Source organism: Salvelinus fontinalis, chromosome 21 (assembly GCF_029448725.1).
Source record: "Salvelinus fontinalis isolate EN_2023a chromosome 21, ASM2944872v1, whole genome shotgun sequence".
Lineage (NCBI taxonomy): Eukaryota > Metazoa > Chordata > Actinopteri > Salmoniformes > Salmonidae > Salvelinus > Salvelinus fontinalis.
This window is the reverse complement of record NC_074685.1, coordinates 37101885-37120936: the sequence shown is the minus strand read 5'-3', so window position 1 is coordinate 37120936 and position 19052 is coordinate 37101885. Positions and strand designations below refer to the sequence as shown.

Sequence of the window (19052 nt, the reverse complement as noted above, 5' to 3'; positions counted from 1 at the left end):
ATGAAGATTTGGTAAACCGCGCAGGTTTTGACAAGACAAGAAATTATTGATTTGCAGGCCTTTATCTCGCGCCTTCAGCAGTATCCGCGTACACGACACTCGAGCTCAATACAGTGAAATATTGCACGTAAGTACTGTATTGTTGTTACTATGTAGATTTTATACCTGGAGCAAACAAAGGTGCAAACCTAAATGCAACATTGTAGCCGTGCTGCAAGAACTTTACAAACTCGATTGATCGTGATACATTGTTGGATTATTGGTTAATTCAGGCCTACCTATCCAGAGTATGCGCGTGCTATTTTCTACAGTAGCTCGACGAGCTGTGCAATAATTCGAGCGAATCAGTCCTAGATTGCAAATTTAAATAATAAACATAAAAATTACTAGAACGTACATATTCGGTGGTCACGTGGACTACATCTAGGTCAGCGTGAGGGAACCGTGTAGCAATGTTTTTTAGGTAGGAAAATGTCCAGTGGAAATGTTATAGATTTCTGTATATATCGACATCCAGTTGTTTTACATTATCTATCTACCTGTAGTAAAGGGTTCTTTGCGGAGGGATAGGGTTCTACCAATAACCATTTTGATCAGAACCCCTTTTGGAAGACAAGGATCCTTTGTTAGGCAAAGTGTTCTATCTGAAACATTTAACATCCTAAGAACCGTTTTTGGAAGAAAGGGTTCTTGGATGTTTTTTGGAAGGCATGAAGGGTTCTACATCGAACCATCTATCATGTTTCCCAGCATGTAGGGAGATTTTCAGAATTGTTTGTTTTAATGTAAAATATGTTTTTGCATGTACATTGATTGGTTAATACATTTTATGCTACACAAAGATAAATAACATACACAGTTTTCTAAACTGATCCAATCTGTTGGATTTATTGCACCCGTTACTTAGATGGTTGTTCCAGTTTAGATGATTGAGGTAGTCTCAGTATTCAGTCTTCCATACCCTGGCAGTCATTCTGAATGCAGGTTGGGGATGATTAATAATTCCACTTACTGGATATGCTAACTCTGGCTGGATTCCAATAAGAATTACACATCACTTTGCAAACCAGCATAATGTGACTTGAAGGCCTAATGTGGCCTGTAAACCAGGAGATTCCTAACACCACTGTGTTAGAGTATAACTAGGCCACAGAGAACAATGAAACAGATATTTCACTGGATGTATAAATGTGAAGCACCCGGTTGGCGTTTCCACTCACTACCAAATATGGTAGCAAGAGGAAGGCAGGGGCCGGCAGTGATGGAACGAGATGGATTTTGGCCGACATTCTGTTAATTTACTCATCGATTAAGCATTTGATCTCAATAGAGTTTTCTGTTCCCAAAACTACAATCTGTTACGAACAGAGTGGACAATGTTTTGTAGACTTTATCCTTTGCCAAAGTTGGGTTGTTTAGAAGGAGTAAAAAGGCAAATTGAGTTAATGCACACATGCACTTTACAGAGTAGGGGTTCCCCAACGGAAATATGCAAATGCATGCTAGAATGTGCCAATAGGATTTCGCTAGCTCGTGCTTGCCTCTGCCAACCTCCTTGCTTGTTCTGCCCACTATGGCTGATTTGTTCCCATTTGAAACGACAGGCTGTGGTTTATCTTGGTTTAGTTCTACAAATCTTTGACCAGGTCCTCAAAGAAAGGCCTGATGATAATTGTAACGTTTTGTCCAAAATAATAACATTTTAAAGGCTAGTAAAGCTGGTGGAACCGTTCATAGAGGGATCTAGGAAGAACCTTTTTAGATGACAAAATGGTTATTGTTCTAGGTGGAACCATATACAGGCGGCTCTTTGAGGAACCGTACATAGAGGGTTCTAGATGGATAGGTTCTAGATAGGGTTCTACCCAGCACTAAAAAGGGTTCCCCTATGGGGAGAAACCGAAGAACCCTGTATGGTTCTACTTAGCACCTTTTTTTCTACGAGTGCATTATAGACTAGGTCACTGATTATCATTCATCTGCTAACTATTGTATAATGCATTGCACACAGTAACAAACAGACATAATAAAGCAGATTTGTCACTGCAATAGAACAAAATCATGCTCTTCGGAATGTACATTTATTTTGATAACATTGTGCATTGAAGTCTTACGAAAGGATGGTATTTATCCTGTCGTTGCATCTTTTTCCAGGATGCCCAAGTCAAAGGAAGTTCTGTCATCTACTTCTGGCAGTGCCAGTGCCAGTGACTCAGACAGTGAGGCTGAGACCAAGGTAAACAGACACCCCCTGCTCCTGTGTTGTATCCAAAGCCACAACGCAAAGACATTGTGTTTCCGTCAAAAGAACTGAGAAGGACAAAAATATTTCAAAATGCTCAGATATACACTACTGTTCAAAAGCTTGGGGTCACTTAGAAATGTCCTTGTTTTTGAAAGAAAAGCAACAAAAAAAGTCTATTAAAATAGCATGAAATTGATAAGAAATACAGTGTATACATTGTTAATGTTGTAAATGACTATTGTAGCTGGAAATGGCTGTTTTTTAATGGAATATCTACACAGGCTTACAGAGGCCCATTATCAGCAACCATCACTCCCGTGTTCCAATGGCACATTGTGTTAGCTAATCCAAGTTTATAATTTTAAAAGGCTAATTGATCATTAGAAAACCCTTTTGCAATTATGTTAGCACAGCTGAAAACCGTTCTCATTAAAGAAGCAATAAAACTGTCCTTTAGGCTAGTTGAGTATCTGGAGTATCAGCATTTGTGGGTTCGATTACAGGCTCAAAATAGCCAGAAAAAAAATTCTTTCTTCTGAAACTCGTCATTCTATTCTTGTTCTGAGAAATGAAGGCTATTCCATGCGAGAAATTGCCAAGAAACTGAAGATCTCGTACAACTCCCTTCACAGAACAGCGCAATCTGGCTCTAACCAGAATAGAAAGAGGTGTGGGAGGCCCCGGGACACAACTGAGCAAGAGGACAAGTACATTAGAGTGTCTAGTTTGAGAAACAGACACCTCACAAGTCCTCAACTGGCAGCTTCATTAAATAGTACCCGCAAAACCCCAGTCTCAACGTCAACAGTGAAGAGGCGACTCCGGGATGCTGGCCTTTTAGGCAGAGATGCAAAGAAAAAGCCATATCTCAGACTGGCCAATAAAAAGATTAAGACGGGCAAAAGAACACAGACACTGGACAGAAGGCCAGCATCCCGGAGTCGCCTCTTCACTGTTGGACGTTAAGACTGGTGTTTTGCGGGTACTATTTAATGAAGCTGCCAGTTGAGGACTGTTTCTCAAACTAGACACTCTAATGTACTTGTCCTCTTGCTCAGTTGTGCATCGTGGCCTCTTGTAATCCTCTTTCTATTCTGGTTAGGCCAGTTTGTGCTGTTTTGTGAAGGGAGTATTACACAGCATTGTACGAGATCTTCAGTTTCGTGGCAATTGTTTCTGGCCATTTTGAGCCTGTAATCAAACCCACAAATGCTGATGCTCCAGATACTCAACTAGTCTAAAGAAGGCCAGTTTTATTGCTTCTTTAATCAGCACTACAGTTTTCAGCTGTGCTAACATAATTGCAAAATGGTTTTCTAATGATCAATTAGCCTTTTAAAATGATCAACTTGGATTAGCTAACACAATGTGCCATTGGAACACAGAAGTGATGGTTGCTGATAATGGGCCTCTGTACGCCTATGTAGATATTCCATTAAAAATCAGCTGTTTCCAGCTACATAGTAATTTACAACATTAACAATGTCTACACTTTATTTCTGATCAATTTGATGTTATTTTAATAGCAAAAAATGTGCTTTTCTTTCAAGAACAAGGACATTCCTAAGTCACCCTACCGTTTGAAAGTTTGGGGTATGTCGATTCAAAGCCGTTTTTATATAGCTGCATATATTAGATTTTTTATTTAACTAGGCAAGTCAGTTAAGAACAAATTCTTATTTACAATGCCAGCCAAACACGGACGACGCTGGGCCAATTGTGCGCCGCCCTATGCGACTCCCAATCACGGCCTGTTGGTATATAGCCTAGATTCGAACTAGGGTATCTGTAATGATGCCTCTCACACTGAGATGCGGTTCCTTAGCCCGCTGCGCCACTCGGGAGCCCAAAGCAGGTTGACGTTTATTGAGACGAGTCATGTCCTCGAGGCAGAACTGAGCGATATCCTCTAGATGGGCCACCTGCAAAGTAAAAAGAAAAGGGGGCGATATTATACAAATGAATGAAAACAAAAATGTGCCTTTTGGTCATACTTTGAGGTTATGGTTAGGGTTAGCAGTGTGGTTAGGGTAAAGTTTAAACTCAGATTTTGTGACTTTGTGGCCTTGCCAGCTAGTGACCACTGCAGAGCTGCTTCCTGGACAAGATTCATGACGACAAGCGCTAACCTGCTACAGTTCGTATTACAATCAGAGGTTTCCTTTTGTACTCTCAGAAGAGAAAGTCAATTGTTAAATGTTATGGAAATGAACCCCTGTTGTAGACCAAGAAGAGAAAGCAAGCAGCGCCAGAGAAACCAGCAGCTAAGAAACCGAAAGGAGGGGAGAGTTCCAAACCTGGTGGAACCTCCAAGGGAAGCGGCAACAAGGACAAGGATGACAACAAGTTCCAGGTAAGGAGATCAGAGCTCTGTGTTGCTGCTCGACCAGACTCCAGTGCAGAAGAACACCGTGTCCGTCCATCCCCAGTACAAAAGATGCAACATTAGTTGCATGTCGATATCAGACGTTTTGCATACCATGGATGAGATTTGAGGTCAACGCATGCTGGTATGAAAAACGACCCTAAAATGTGCCAAAAAAATAGGCTTCTAGTTTGCACGTTGTGGTTTTTGACTCGATTGTCTGAAGTTGGAGCTGAGACAATTGGAGGACGGGCAAGGAGAGAAATCTCTAGCTCTCCGCCCCGTAGTCGCAGTACTATTTGTTAAGTTCATGTTTTAAGTATCCCTATATTTCTGTTATTACGGGGCTATCACTCTGTCAAGAGTGCGCCTGCGCGGGAAGGCTTTCTGTTGATGGACCTAGCCTGGTGTGCGATGGCTACCTTGTAGTGTGTTCTTACGGTATAGTAAACTTTGTTAAACTGGAACCTTGTCGTTGTGTCATTTCGCGTTAACACTATTTTCCTCCCTCGAGCTGGATGGCAGCTCTCCACTTTGTCCGTTGATACCAGTGAGGAGAAAAGGGTAGGCAAAATGGAGAACGAACTGTTTGTCAAATACATTTTCCTACATTTTATGTGCTAGTGAAGCGCACAACCACTATTATTTAGTCTTTCGCTCCTTAGCTAAGGCGTCATTACAACAAAGGTAGGTAGCTACAGCGTTTAGTCAACTAAGCGAGAACACTTACTCGCCTGCACATGCTGTAATCTCCGCAACGGTAGTAGGCGCAGGCGCATTGGCGAGCAAGGAAATGTGCTGTGTTGCAGTAGTTCAGTCCGCTATGTCTGGAAACAGACATGGCAGAGAGAGCTGTTCTGCTAATACCGTCCTTCACAGAAAGTTACAGTTGAAGTCGGAACTTTACATACACTTAGGTTGGAGTCATTAAAGCTCGTTTTTCCAACCACTCCACAAATGTCTTGTTAACAAACTATAGTTTTGGGAAGTCCGTTAGGACATCTACTTTGTGCATGACACAAGTCATTTTTCCAACAATTGTTTACAGACAGATTATTTCACTTATAATTCCCTATATCACAATTTCAGTGGGTCAGAAGTTTACATACACTAAGTTGACTCTGCCTTTAAACAGCTTGGAAAAATCTCGATTGGGGGTGTACCTGTGGATTTATTTCAAGGCCTACCTTCAAACTCAGTGCCTCTTTGCTTGACATCATGGGGAAATCACAAGAAATCAGCCAAGACCTCAGAAAAAAGATGGTAGACCTCCACAAGTCTGGTTCATCCTTGGGAGCAATTTCCAAACGCCTGAAGGTACCACGTTCATCTGTACAAACAATAGTACGCAAGTATTAACACCATGGGACCGCGCAGCCGCCATACCGCTCAGGACGGAGACCCGTTCTGTCTCCTAGCATAGCGAAATGTAGGTTACATGCAGCAACTTTTTTTTAATATGCCTAATAGGCTGCACTGTTTGTAAAGAAGATTAATGTGCTAAATTTGTAAGAATTTAGCAATAAGTAAAGCAGCACGAGAAAGCTGGGATATGCTTTTATTAAATAGTGGCCTGTCAGAACTCTGTTTTCAAACGGGATTGCACAATGACGGGGCTTATAAGAACACGTGTTTCGCTAGGCTCTGTCGGCTATGGGCTCTCCAACCATGTTCCAGGGGTCCTAGGCCTATAGGATACATTTGGAGTTACTTCAGTTGTGATACAAAACATCTAGTCCTATGGGCTAGGCTACGTGATGAATGAGACTATGATTTTGTTTTTAAAGTCGGCCCAAAAATTTGTGCGCTGTGCATCAATTGCAAGTGATAATATTATCAACATTCAGACAATTCTCAATTGAATCTTGTCTTTACATATACTAAATAATATCTGTGAAGTTAGTTTTGATTTAGAATGGACCGTTGTCATGCACTTCTTGGAACAGGGGCGGGGGGGGGGGAAGACGTGTCACCCTTATGCACTTGAATAACAAATGGAGGATGCTTTTCTCAGCCAGGTAGGCTACTCCGGTAGTAAAGCAACGCAATGTGCTTAGTATATGGAAAGTTGAGAAGTAAATATTGTCCTAGCCTATCGAAAGCTGATGGCGCCCTCTTTTTAATAGAGGCCAGCAAAACTTTTTCTCACTCAATTGCATAGCATAGCCTATAGATATGTTGCGCAACAGGAACATTTTATTCCGTGTATCAACCAGCTATGAGGAGCTGGCTCTCCCTGCGCAACAGGTGATCCTATTCCGCTCCAACTTTGAAAGCCAGGGCTCTCATGAAGAGTTTGATATGATTTTCGGTCGCATTTGCATTGATGCCAGAGTGATTAGAGGGACAATGCAGTGCTGAGTACCGGCCATTAGCAACTGGCCGTTAGCACGTTTGGTAGGCTACTAATGACCATCAGAGGCATCCGAGCTCAACGGTGTCTCATAGGGTCACGTGGAATTTGACTGAGGTCGTGACTCCTGACTGCCGATGTGGCGGTAATACGGTCACCTTGTAGGCTACCGTTGCTGCTGAGACAGTCTTCTGCCAATATCATTATTAGGTCAATAAAGAGTGCATTTGCCTATGATTATAGCAGTGTGGGTGTTGCACGCATGGGGGCTGGTGGGGGCCGCTGATGTGGTACTCATAAAAATTATTCAAAGTTGGAAGTTCTGCGATATGATTGTGTCTTCACGTGCATCTTTTTTATTTCAGATTGGGAAGATGAGGTATGTGAGTGTTCGTGAATTCAAAGGGAAGTGTCTGATTGACATCCGTGAGTACTGGATGGACCAGGAGGGAGAGATGAAGCCGGGCAGGAAAGGTAAGATCTGTCACAGCAGGACCCTGGCCCCTGAGCCCACCGTCAAACAAACACACATATGGATTTGGAATGATGAATCATTGGTTGAAATAATTTTATCGTCGTTTCGGCTTCAAATAATGAGTTGAAACCGTTTATGAATGATTTATCAACTCCATAAGCCCTTTACAAACATTTTAAAAGGATAACAAATGTTAAGGGTTATCACAATTTCTATGTATTTTTCTACCTCTGTACCGAGACACAGTGGTACCCAGATGTCATGTTTGACATCAAGCCCAGTGATGCTACTTTTTTGGATTCAGTAACTGAACCTAGATCAGTTTACTTTCCTCTGTCTAACTTTCCTCTGTTCCGTGCCCAGGTATCTCACTAAACCCAGAGCAGTGGAGCCAGCTGAAGGATCAAATCTCTGAGATCGACGACGCTGTGAAGGCGATATAAGAGGGAGGCCTCTGGATGCCTGGGATTTACCAACCACACCCATACATTCTGTTTTTGTTCTTCACTTTGCCACCATTTTTTATATTGTTATTGAAACATTTTTAAAGGAAGAGACCCACATTTTTTTTAAGTGACCGACCAAGACAACATTGTGTATATTTTAAGCTTTAAGTTTCTCTTTACTTCTTCTTGTGCTGTGTTTGAAAACCCAATGTATGTTATGCTTGTTGAGTACTTCAGATGTAGCCGTATGTGTGTCTTATTGGGTTTGCTATAATAAGTAATCAATAAAAGCCATTTAAAGGGACTACGTTTTGTTGGAAGTGTTTTTATTATTACAGTAGTTTGTATCACTTCTGTATGTCAGCTTGTAAATGAGGATGTTTAACGTCTCCAGATATATCCAGATTTCATCATATCTATTAAAAGCATATTTACAAGAGAATGGTATAAATACAGATAAAAGAGGAACCAAGAGGCAATATAATAAATGAATTGGCTGACAGGTCTTTCCTGCTCATCTGCTTGTGACCACCAAGTGGCACCAAATCCAACAGAATCTATCTTGCTCGTAGGTCGGTAGGATTTTCTCCTCGGTCGTTAGGACCCAGAAAAGGAGTTTAGTGTTCCGTTGCGGTATGAGTGGAGTCGTAGACGCACCCTCCATTGAGAAGTTCGTCAGTCACTCACACGGTAACAAGCTACGGAATTTGAAGAGTTCTACTGCCGTTATTCTTGTCTACAATGAGAGAACTTCACTTTAAGGATTGCTTTTGGGTGAGTACAAATGTGATTGCAGAGCTATTTGTTTTTAGAGATCTAAATATGATTTTCATGTAGTAAGTTATGCAAATGTGTTCTTTAATTTATAAGGTTGTAAACACAACTTACGCCTACACTAATAGAACAGGTCTAGCTATGTCTATTTGTTAAGTAATTGTACTTTTTTAGAGTATTACATTCTGCATGGATTTGGTTCTGGTCCTTTTGAAAACCTTGTAATGTCTAGATGCAAATCAGAATGGCAGGGTTTAGGAGTATACCCCTACAGTGTAGGCTATATCAATGCAGGAAATGTAAAACTTGTAATGTATTTGAGGTTTAAAAAGTCTTCTGTAGTTGGCCATTTAATATAATTTGATTTTACCCTACGTAAACTGACAAAAACGTCCATTAATTTTAATCCACATAATAATTCACATTTGCTGTTGCTGCCGGATTATTTTCCTGCTGTAGCGAACTGGCTCAAATTTAAATATTCGACATCTGTAGGCCTACTGTACCTCTCAAATCACGTGTGGTTAAAAATTAGCACACAAGACACCAATTTATTCACGCTCACAAAATACTTCTATTGCTTCATTACTGGTTTCTTTATTGTTTCCATTGTCTTGTGTGCTGTACTATTGGGAATCTTTTACATGATGGATCATTTTGGTTGGAGCCCTTGGTGGGTCTTCTCTCTGAATTTCTGGAATGAGTTGTTTCCTTTTTGATAGACTGTTAAAAGGCAATGCAGTGAGGTGTGTAGGGGTTCGAATGACTACTACTGGAAGGGTGTGAGAGGCACTCCATGATTACCTATTGCTTTTCCACATTCCCAACATTGCCAGAATGGGGATTTCACCAGCACTGGGGGTTATGACAATATCATCCAGCACCTCAACGATGGCAAGAAGACATGCAAGGAGATAGAAGACTTCATGAAAGCCAGGTGAGAAACCATGTACGATATCGTCCAATAGAAACCATGCATTGAATCCTCAGATTACACTGTTAAAAAATGAAGTGCTTTGTAACACTAACTAGTGCCCAACTGAACTGCCACCACCTTAAAGAAAATCTTAACTTTGCTGCTATTGAAACAAATGGTTGTGAGGGTACTGAAACATTCATCCTGAGGTGTTATGGAATATGACGTGACGTGTTGTAGCACCACATAATCAATTGTTGTGCAACACCTTGCCATAGCCTGGGAGCACTAACCCGGAAAAGGTTGAAATTATGGCATTTCGAGTCCTATGTGGTGAAGATTTAGATTACTGCTCTTTTGGTGTCGTTTCCTCTCTCTAAATCTTCTAAAACACTATTGTGGTGTTTCAAATCCTGTCTAGTAGGGTTGTGCGGTATCCTGATATTCATAACGTTATACAGTCCTTCGCTCATACTTGGATTTAGAGTATTACTGGCTTAGTAAGTGGAGTCAAAAATGCAAAAAAGCTCATTAAGCGTCTAGTTCCAGAATGCTAACAAAATTAGCACAAGTAATTGCGAATTTCCTTGGAGGCTGATAGCTAAATATGCTAACAAGCACAAACGAAAATAAATAAATTGCAAAGATAGTCAATCCAGCTCATAAAGTTATCAATATATAGGTAAGAGCTACTGAATGTTATTTTTTGGTGAGTTTGGACATTTACAAGCGAATGTGAACGAGAGCTATTGTGCAAATGAACAAACTTTTGACACATACTTGTCTGAAGAAGAACAGTACTGACTCTGAAGCAGCATGTGTACACACTGTACTCTGCTCGGAGCAGACAGGCCAAGAACGGAGAGGAGAAAAAATGCAAGGAAATCGAGCAGTGGCAGCTGTACAGATAACTCACCAAAGGGCTTTGACTTCTTAAACAAGGAAGAAAGCGAACACTATAAATTAGGGGTCGCGTTAATGCAGAATTCTGCATATTTCACGCAGGGTTTTTTGTTACTCATAAGAAATATCTTGCTGCGTTTTATAAACGAAGATCTAGAATGCTTCTTGTAATTTCTGCTCGGCCTCAGACTAATTTTGTGCTTCAGTTGCACTTTCCACTCGGATGAGAATTCACAAACGGGCTTTCTGTCAGCAGACCGTGCTCTGACTAGGGTGACCACATTTAAAATACCCTAATGCGGGACAACGGGATGATTTAGTGGGACATTTGCAGTATAGTGTAGCCTACACCTGAATATGTTTTTCACACGCACAAAATCTCCCTCCTGCTGCAACGAGCAAGCCTCCCACAAAATGTTGTGATCCAGAAATGAGAGACTGTGGCTGTTTTATGACAATCTGGGAATATGTGGCCAAGGAAACATTTCTGGTTGGTCTTATTTTGGGAGACTTTTAAAACGGGCTTGAGTGAAGTAGCAGCAAATATGTTGAATGAGCATTGAGAGTTTGACAAAATAATCTTATCCTTCAGTTTAATACGGCTATTTACTTACTTTTGTAGCTTTTCGTTAGACGCACACATTTTGTAAGTACCGGTTGTTAACTGTCCTCTCCAAGTTTAGCTGGAATTTAGCCTAAAAGGATTTGACAAATGTGATTGGTTGACGATAAGACATTGTCCTATGTAAATATCAGATCTCAACAATGATTGGAGAAGTATTTGTCACCAGCACCACATCCTTATGATGTAATATCATGTCATAAGTGCAAAGTGACCACAAAAGAGAGGTTGGAATGTAAATTCTCCTCGAATTAGTAGGAAGTCTGAATGAAATACGGAACAAATCTACCTTTTGTCTAAATTAGTGGTATTTTCATTTGTTGATCAAATGTGGCACATAATTGTTTGGTTGCGGGATAAAGGAACAAAATGCAGGACTGTCCCGCACAATCCGGGACATGTGGTCACCCTAACTCTGACTGATGTGTCGCATCTTTTCTCCAATACTTTTCTCTGTGTAGCTAGCCTACTTTTCTCTGGTAAAAACGTTAAAATATACAAATGTATTGAAAAACTTAAAATAAATAGTTTCAACGGTATTGAAAAACAATCCAATGGCTATTTCCAAATACCTCAGTATACGGTATAAACGATATACCGCCTAAGCCTACTGTCTAGTGCAGAATTTGTTTCCAAATACTGTAAACGGGTATCCCTTTTCTTAGTGTATGTTCACTGCTCTTATATGGCATGTTGACAAACTCTACAGTAAATCCAAAAGGTCAAATGTACATTATGCTTTAACATAGGACACAAGATTGTTTTGTGAAAGAACGAATGAATACGTTTGTCCAGAACGATAATTAATTAGTACAAAATTACTTTTTCAACACATGATTCTGAAGCTTCAAATGCTTTCTTTTCTTTGCAAATGATCAAATGACAACTTGAACAGGTCTTCCATATTTTTATATTCATAAAGACAGTTCAAAGATCTCTAAGCTAGTTATCATACACTGCTCAAAAAAATAAAGGGAACACTTAAACAACACAATGTAAATCCAAGTCAATCACACTTCTGTGAAATCAAACTGTCCACTTAGGAAGCAACACTGATTGACAATACATTTCACATGCTGTTGTGCAAATGGAATAGACAAAAGGTGGAAATTATAGGCAATTAGCGAGACACCCTCCAAAAAGGAGTGATTCTGCAGGTGGTGACCACAGACCACTTCTCAGTTCCTATGCTTCCTGGCTGATGTTTTGGTCACTTTTGAATGCTGGCGGTGCTCTCACTCTAGTGGTAGCATGAGACGGAGTCTACAACCCACACAAGTGGCTCAGGTAGTGCAGTTCATCCAGGATGGCACATCAATGCGAGCTGTGGCAAAAAGGTTTGCTGTGTCTGTCAGCGTAGTGTCCAGAGCATGGAGGCGCTACCAGGAGACAGGCCAGTACATCAGGAGACGTGGAGGAGGCCGTAGGAGGGCAACAACCCAGCAGCAGCACCGCTACCTCCGCCTTTGTGTAAGGAGGTGCACTGCCAGAGCCCTGCAAAATGACCTCCAGCAGGCCACAAATGTGCATGTGTCAGCAATGTTGGCAGCACAATGTTTGTATCACGAACCCCAGGATAAGACACAGATGCAGACAGTTCGAATCACAGATGTTTAATAACAAAACAGGGGACAGGCAAACTACAGGTCAAGGGCAAGCTGAGGTCAGTAATCCAGGGCAGAGTCAGTAAGGTGCAGAACAGCAGGCAGGCTCAAGGCAGGCAGAATGATCAAAACTGGAAGAACTAGAAAACAGGGACTGGAGAGAACAGGAGTACGTGAAAAAACACGCTGGTAGGCTGGACGAGACAAGACGAACTGGCAACAGACAGACACAGGTATAAATGCACAGGGGGAAATGGGCGACACCAGGTGGGGGGGGGGGGGGGGGGGGGGTGGAGACAAGCACAAGACAGGTGAAACAGATCATGGTGTAACAGATTGAAGTTCACATTTTGCCTTTAATCTAAACCTTTGCCTTTAAATAGGGGGCCCAAGTTCATCATACGGTATGTGACTGTGTGGTTGAGTGGGTCAAATTCCAAAGAAATTGGAGGTTCGGGGGTTCAATTCCTTCTTCTGCTTTTCCAACTTTCACTCCATAATAACGATGGAATTTCGCCCCCCAAAAAATCTCCCTAGGCCCTATTCAGACTTGAGATAAGTTGATTCAACATGACTTGAATCCATGTTTTATTGAGTCCATGCTAGGTCTACTTATCTCAAGTCTGAATCGGGCCACATGTGCTCAGTATAACAAGGGTGGTTCGGCACAACCGTTTAGTCCTGAAGACTGGCTGAGAGCATTAAGGCAGTGTTTTGACAAGCAGGACCCGGGTTCACATCCGCCTCACATGAATACCAGTGATGAAGGCCCATTTTACACATTACCTCATGGTACCTCTGCTGTAACTTAAATTGCCCTAAACATTTTGATTGTAACAATATTTATTATCATCTTACAATGGGTCCTGGCAAATGTAGCCTATAATTAGTGCCACGGTCTATCCTAGGAAAAGTATTCAATTCCCAGTGTCTTCTTTAAAATGTTGATTCAAATATTGACTGAACATCATCATCAATCAAATTTTGACAGAAAATCATCATCAATCAATATTTATGCTATAAACCATTTGCAATTTAAAACCATCAGATTGGATGCGAGAGTCTGCCAAAACATACTGTATGTGTTGATGCTGCCTTTTACATGCACTAAAACGCCAAAAAGTGTTTATACAACACTCACTTAAAACACAATTCTTCAGATTAAAGAACCACTTCAGAGTACTTCCGTTTTGAAATACAGAGTACTTCCGTTTTGAAATACAGTGGGTCATAACACTTGGGTCTACGTTCAAACCCCCTCCGAACACCAGATATCAGCATAGGTGCACTACTTTTCATGGTTTTACAACAAAATTGTGTTTTTGAGTCTTTCTATTTTATTAACAGTGTTCTACAGAGAATAAACTCTGAAAAAGAGACTACGATTGCTATCATTCTGTTTTAGGTGACAGCGCCCACAGGTTCTGCTGCCATGTTGTTCTTGTTGTTGTCTGTTTATTTTCACTGAATATCAGCAATGTTTTGGTGTGGGCTGACCTTTACAAAGGGCATGAGGATTCGTTCCACGATACAGAAGTAAGATAAGAAAGTCATTTAAGTGATAATGCCAGAGAAGCCGGTGTTTGGAGGATATAATGGCATGGGTGTTGTTAGGCCCGAGATAAAGTGGGAAGTGGTTCCAAGTAGAACTATTTGGGGTTCCAGGTGGAACCCTCTGTAGAGAAGGGTTCTACATGGACCCCAAACGGGTTCTACCTGCAACCACAAAGGGTTCTTCAAGGGGTTATCCTATGGGGATAGCCAAAGAACCCTTTAAGGTTCTAGATAGCACCTAGTTACTGTGTAATACACCACAAGATTTGAAGAGGGAGAATCCCCCTAATCTAAATATAATCCTTTCCTGACCAACTGATACAGCATAGTTCACCAAAGTTCATATTATGAATAATTTCTATGTTTGATTTTATTGTCTCTGTACGAGTGCTGAGAGTCGGGAAGCAAGTACAGGGAATGAGCGTTTTAATAAATAAACAAACAAAACAATGAACACGAAACACAAACAACACATGAAACAGAGTCAATAACACCTGAGGAAAGAACCAAGGAGAGTGACCGATATAGGGAAGATAATCAAGGAGGTGATGGAGTCTAGTTGAGTGTCATGTGGCGCTGGTGCGCTTGACGATGGTGACAGGTGTGCGGGATAATCAGCAGCCTGATGACCTAGAGGCTGGAGAGGGAGTATACGTGACAGTACCCCCTCCCCGGCGCGCGGCTCCAGCCGCAGGACGCCAAAAAAGGGGACGGACCCGGGGATCAGGAGCGGATGGGGTGCGGGAACCTGCCAGACCGGCTGAGGCAGGGGAGCCTGGCGATCCGCCGGAGGCATGAAAGCCCGACGAGCCGGCTGAGGCAGGGGAGCCTGGCGACCCGGCTGAGGTATGAGAGCCTGACAAGCCGGCAGAGGCAGGGGGGCCTGGCGATCTGGCTGAGGCATGAGAGCCTGTAGCGGCTCCCGGAACCGACGTCATTTACACTGACACACACACACAAAAAAAAAACACTCTGACTAGTCCCGTGTTACACGGAACCCAAACCGGCTGCGTGCGTGTGCCATCGTGCGCTATCGTGCATACATTTATTTTGTCCCCCTACACCAAACGCGATCACGACACACAGGTTAAAATATCAAAACAAACTCTGAACCAATGACATTCATTTGGGGACAGGTCGGAAAGCATTAAACATGTATGGCAATTTAGCTAGTTAGCTTGCACTTGCTAGCTAATTTGTCCTATTTATCGTCAGAAATAGAAAGGAGTTCTATTTTATCCCTTGGCATCGCAGACGCTCGTTGGCGTGTGCCAGCAGTGTGGGTGCAATAATTGAATAACATGGATTTCTAAATGTATTTTGCGACGCTCGCGCACGCGACGTGTCCGGTCTGGTCAGCATGGTATTATATTCTGTATCGGCATTCTGCCTTATGTTAGTGTCGTGTTCTTGGTTTTGTTGTTTTATTAAAACGTTTCACCTGCTTCCGACTCATCGCCCCATCATTACAGTTTCCTCCTTTCTCCCTGGTATGCTGTACTGTGTAATCATTAATCAAAGCACAATACAGGCTGTGCAATCAGGACACAGACCCATTATACCACTGTCATATTGAAAGATATAAAGTGTGGTTTTGCAAATATATTGCAGTCATGTAGAAGAAAAAAAAGTGAAATCAGTTATGGTGAAAGTTGTCTTTTGATTTTCTTTATATAGTATCTTATGGACACTAGGGACTTCCCTTCTGTTGTGCAAATCTTCCCACTATAGCCGAATGTTCTCTCATGCACATATTGTAGATAACATTTGTGAACTGTTTACCTTGTTGAATGCACCTCTGAAGAGATGTGTTTGGTCATCTTTCAGAGCATCCATAGAGGAGAAGTATGCCAAAGAGCTACTGGGTCTCTCCAAGAAGGTGTGTGGGTGCAGTGAGATGAAGTAAGTCCGTCTGTTGTTGCCGATGATATTCATGCTCTAGTTGATATTGCGTGCCATCAGTCAGACACTAAAAATGTATACCGAACTCATTTGAAAGGCCTGCTATTAAAGGTAGAGATGCCCTTGTAATGGGCTTTGTTGAAAGCCCTGAAAAGCCATCACATAACATGTTTTAATAGCCTTCATATTACCCTGGTGCCAGTCTGTCTCAAACAAGACAAGTAAATGCAAACTTAGTGAATTCAGAAAGTTTTCAGGCGCCTTTTTCCACATTAAAGCCTTATTCAAAAAATGGATTCAATAGTTTTTTCCCTCATCAATCTTTAGGCATGCAGCACTACACAGCGAGATACAAGTACGCATTAATGCATGAGCGTTATTAGTGCATTTGTGTTACACGATTGAATGGCCTTTTTCTGTTGAGAAGGATTCTGTCAGTGGTTTGAGTGTCCATCCTGTTTCAGTTTGGTCACATGCTTCAAATGGTTTTGTGGTTAAGGCCTTTTCCGGTAAGGTGTGGTGGGGGGGTTCTTAAACCGATTCATCAAACAGCTCATTCTCTTCATTATTAATGATTCTTTGTTATGTGAGGTCAGGTTGTTTTGCATAAATTACATTTCGTAATTGTACATTATTTGTGTGTTTGTTTAGCACACTGAAGAGATCGCTGGATGTGTTCAAACTGCGTAAGTGCCGCAGTCGCAACAATGTGCCTGATGATATATGATGATGACTGTGCTATGAGTTGGTATTTCCATGTGACGTGTGTTGTGTCATCCACATCATTTACTCATTCACTCAAACCCTCTTTTACAACATAGAGACTGAACATGTGAGTTTGTCACACCTACAACTGGCACAAACAATGAGGGATGAGGCAAAAAAACTGGAAGACTTCAGGGAGAGACAGAAAGAGACAAGGAAAAAGGTACCGTTGCATTCCATCAACTACTTACACCCCTGAAATAAATGTAGGAAATGTTTCAAATCTTTAATGACCTAATAATGCATTGCTAATACGGTGCACTCTGCTTAATAGTGAATGTGTTTATAGTGATCACCCACTTATAACTGCTTATATCAAATTGTCCTGCATGGAGGTGATAATGCTCACTGTAATTGCAAATCAGGGATTTATCATCTCTATCGTTTTAGGTACAATATAATATCTTTGACACTTCTTCTTTGCAGGTAGAACAACAGATGGATGCCCTACACAAACAGAGGGCCACTCAGTTCAAGAAAACCATGGAGGTAAGCTGGAGAACTTTCCTATATTATTAGTCAAACCACCACTTATCATCCCACAAGTGAACACCTGTTATCTAAAATCATGTCTCGTTTCAGTCATCGTGTTACCAAAATGTGAAACAGACTATTGTAATATAAGTAAATCCTTCCTCTAAAAAGTGGGGAATTCATCAACAGACATGAGAAGTGAATAAGGGGGGGAACCTCTCAAATAAATAGGAAGTTACATTACATGTCCTGGGGCACCTCGAATGAAGGGGAAGTTATTATAAGTTAGTACATTTTATTATTATATACAGTGCCTTCAGAAAGTATTCACACCCCTCGACTTTATCCACATGTTGTTGTGTTCCAGCCGGAATGTAAAATGGATTCAACTGAGATTTTTTTGTCACTGGCCTACACACAATACCCCATAGTGTCTTGCGATGGAGGATACCATGCTCATCCAAGTTGAGCTTGTCTTCTTCAAGAGTGAGACATCTGCTTTTCATGTTGAATGTTTTCAGTTCTTGCCCTTTTGGTTTTGAACTTGACAGTTTGTGTTCCATCACTGGGCCGATGCGCTCACCTTCTCTTTGTGTCTGTCGGTATCTCTGCTTTTGAGAAAGGCATGATGGATCTGGTTTCTGTTGTTGCTGCATACACAGCGGAGACTGCCATTGACCAGGATATGTTTGAGTCTTGTTGTGCATTGCAGTTGCTCCTAATGAGACCGATTTCAACTCCTCTGAACATTCTCTCATCAGTGTTTCGATTGGTCTATTGGCATTCTGGACAAACTATCAGCGTCAATGTTCTCTTTGCCTGGACGATATCTGATAGTGAAATGGAAATTGGCGAGTTCTGCAACCCATCTGCACTCCGTTGCGTTCAGCTTGGCGGTCGACAAGACGTAGGTAAAGGGGATTGCTGTCACTGTAGGCTGTGAAAGTCGGTGCGTAGTACAAGTAATCGCGGAACTTTACTGTGATTGACCAGTACATGGCTAGAAACTCACATTTTCCTGAGTGGAGATGGTAGTTTTTCTCAGGTGCAGTCGAGGTCCAAGATGCATAGGCTATCATGCACAGTTTTTTGTCGTGTTTTTGATACAACACAGCTGCTAAACCTTTGTTTGACGCGTCTGTGTGAATGATAAACGGCTTTGAGAAGTCTGGGAAACCGAGTACAGGAGGCTGTACTAAGCGGTCTATCAGCCGCTCCGTTATCTGTTGATGCGTACCAGTCCACGTCATTGATTTGTGAGAGGACCATCCTCTTGTTTCCCCCTTTGTCTGCCATTTCTTTGCTTTGTTGTGTGTACCTGTAACTTCTTCAGGAGACCTTGTGAGCAGGTTGTAGAGCGGGCTAGCAATGCGTGAGAAGTCTTTGAAGTATTGCCTATAGTAGCTCAGCAGCCCCATGGTTCCTCCGAGCTCTTCTACTGTACTTGGTCTTTTGTCCTTCAGAGCTCCGACTGCTGCAGTATCAGCTGGATCAATTTCGCTTCCCTCGGTGGGCACTATTCTCCCTAAAGAGCGATCCCTCCGCTGTGAATATCTCACACTTTCTGGGCTTCAGCTTTATCCCATATTCTCTTCGGCTCTGTTGTACTTTTCGAAAGATGTTGATATGGTTCTCAAAGGTCTTGCTGAAGACA

General features: G+C 41.8%; 2 protein-coding genes and 1 long non-coding RNA gene across 4 annotated transcripts in view; all 3 read left to right on the top strand.

The window, feature by feature from the left end:
* Positions 1-36: 36 nt before the first annotated feature.
* Positions 37-8188, top strand: LOC129818817 (activated RNA polymerase II transcriptional coactivator p15-like). The gene is made up of 5 exons (XM_055875078.1): positions 37-127; positions 2155-2236; positions 4470-4598; positions 7329-7437; positions 7802-8188. The coding sequence occupies exons 2-5, from the start codon at positions 2156-2158 to the stop codon at positions 7879-7881; spliced, it is 399 nt and encodes a 132-aa protein (XP_055731053.1). The 5' UTR covers positions 37-127; position 2155; the 3' UTR covers positions 7882-8188.
* LOC129818819 (uncharacterized) lies at positions 4607-7182 on the top strand. Its single transcript, XR_008753982.1, has 2 exons — positions 4607-5174; positions 5746-7182. It is a non-coding gene; the product is annotated as an uncharacterized LOC129818819 (long non-coding RNA).
* A 346-nt stretch (positions 8189-8534) lies between the features above and the next one.
* Positions 8535-19052, top strand: part of LOC129818815 (proline-serine-threonine phosphatase-interacting protein 2-like) — a 23121-nt gene continuing 12603 nt past the window's right edge. For both annotated transcript variants that reach the window (XM_055875076.1, XM_055875075.1), the window contains exons 1-6: positions 8535-8658; positions 9495-9595; positions 16085-16159; positions 16811-16845; positions 16981-17087; positions 17351-17413. In XM_055875076.1, the coding sequence (XP_055731051.1) occupies positions 8626-8658; positions 9495-9595; positions 16085-16159; positions 16811-16845; positions 16981-17087; positions 17351-17413 (414 nt within the window). In that variant the 5' untranslated portion in view covers positions 8535-8625. The remainder of the gene's footprint in view (positions 8659-9494; positions 9596-16084; positions 16160-16810; positions 16846-16980; positions 17088-17350; positions 17414-19052) is intronic.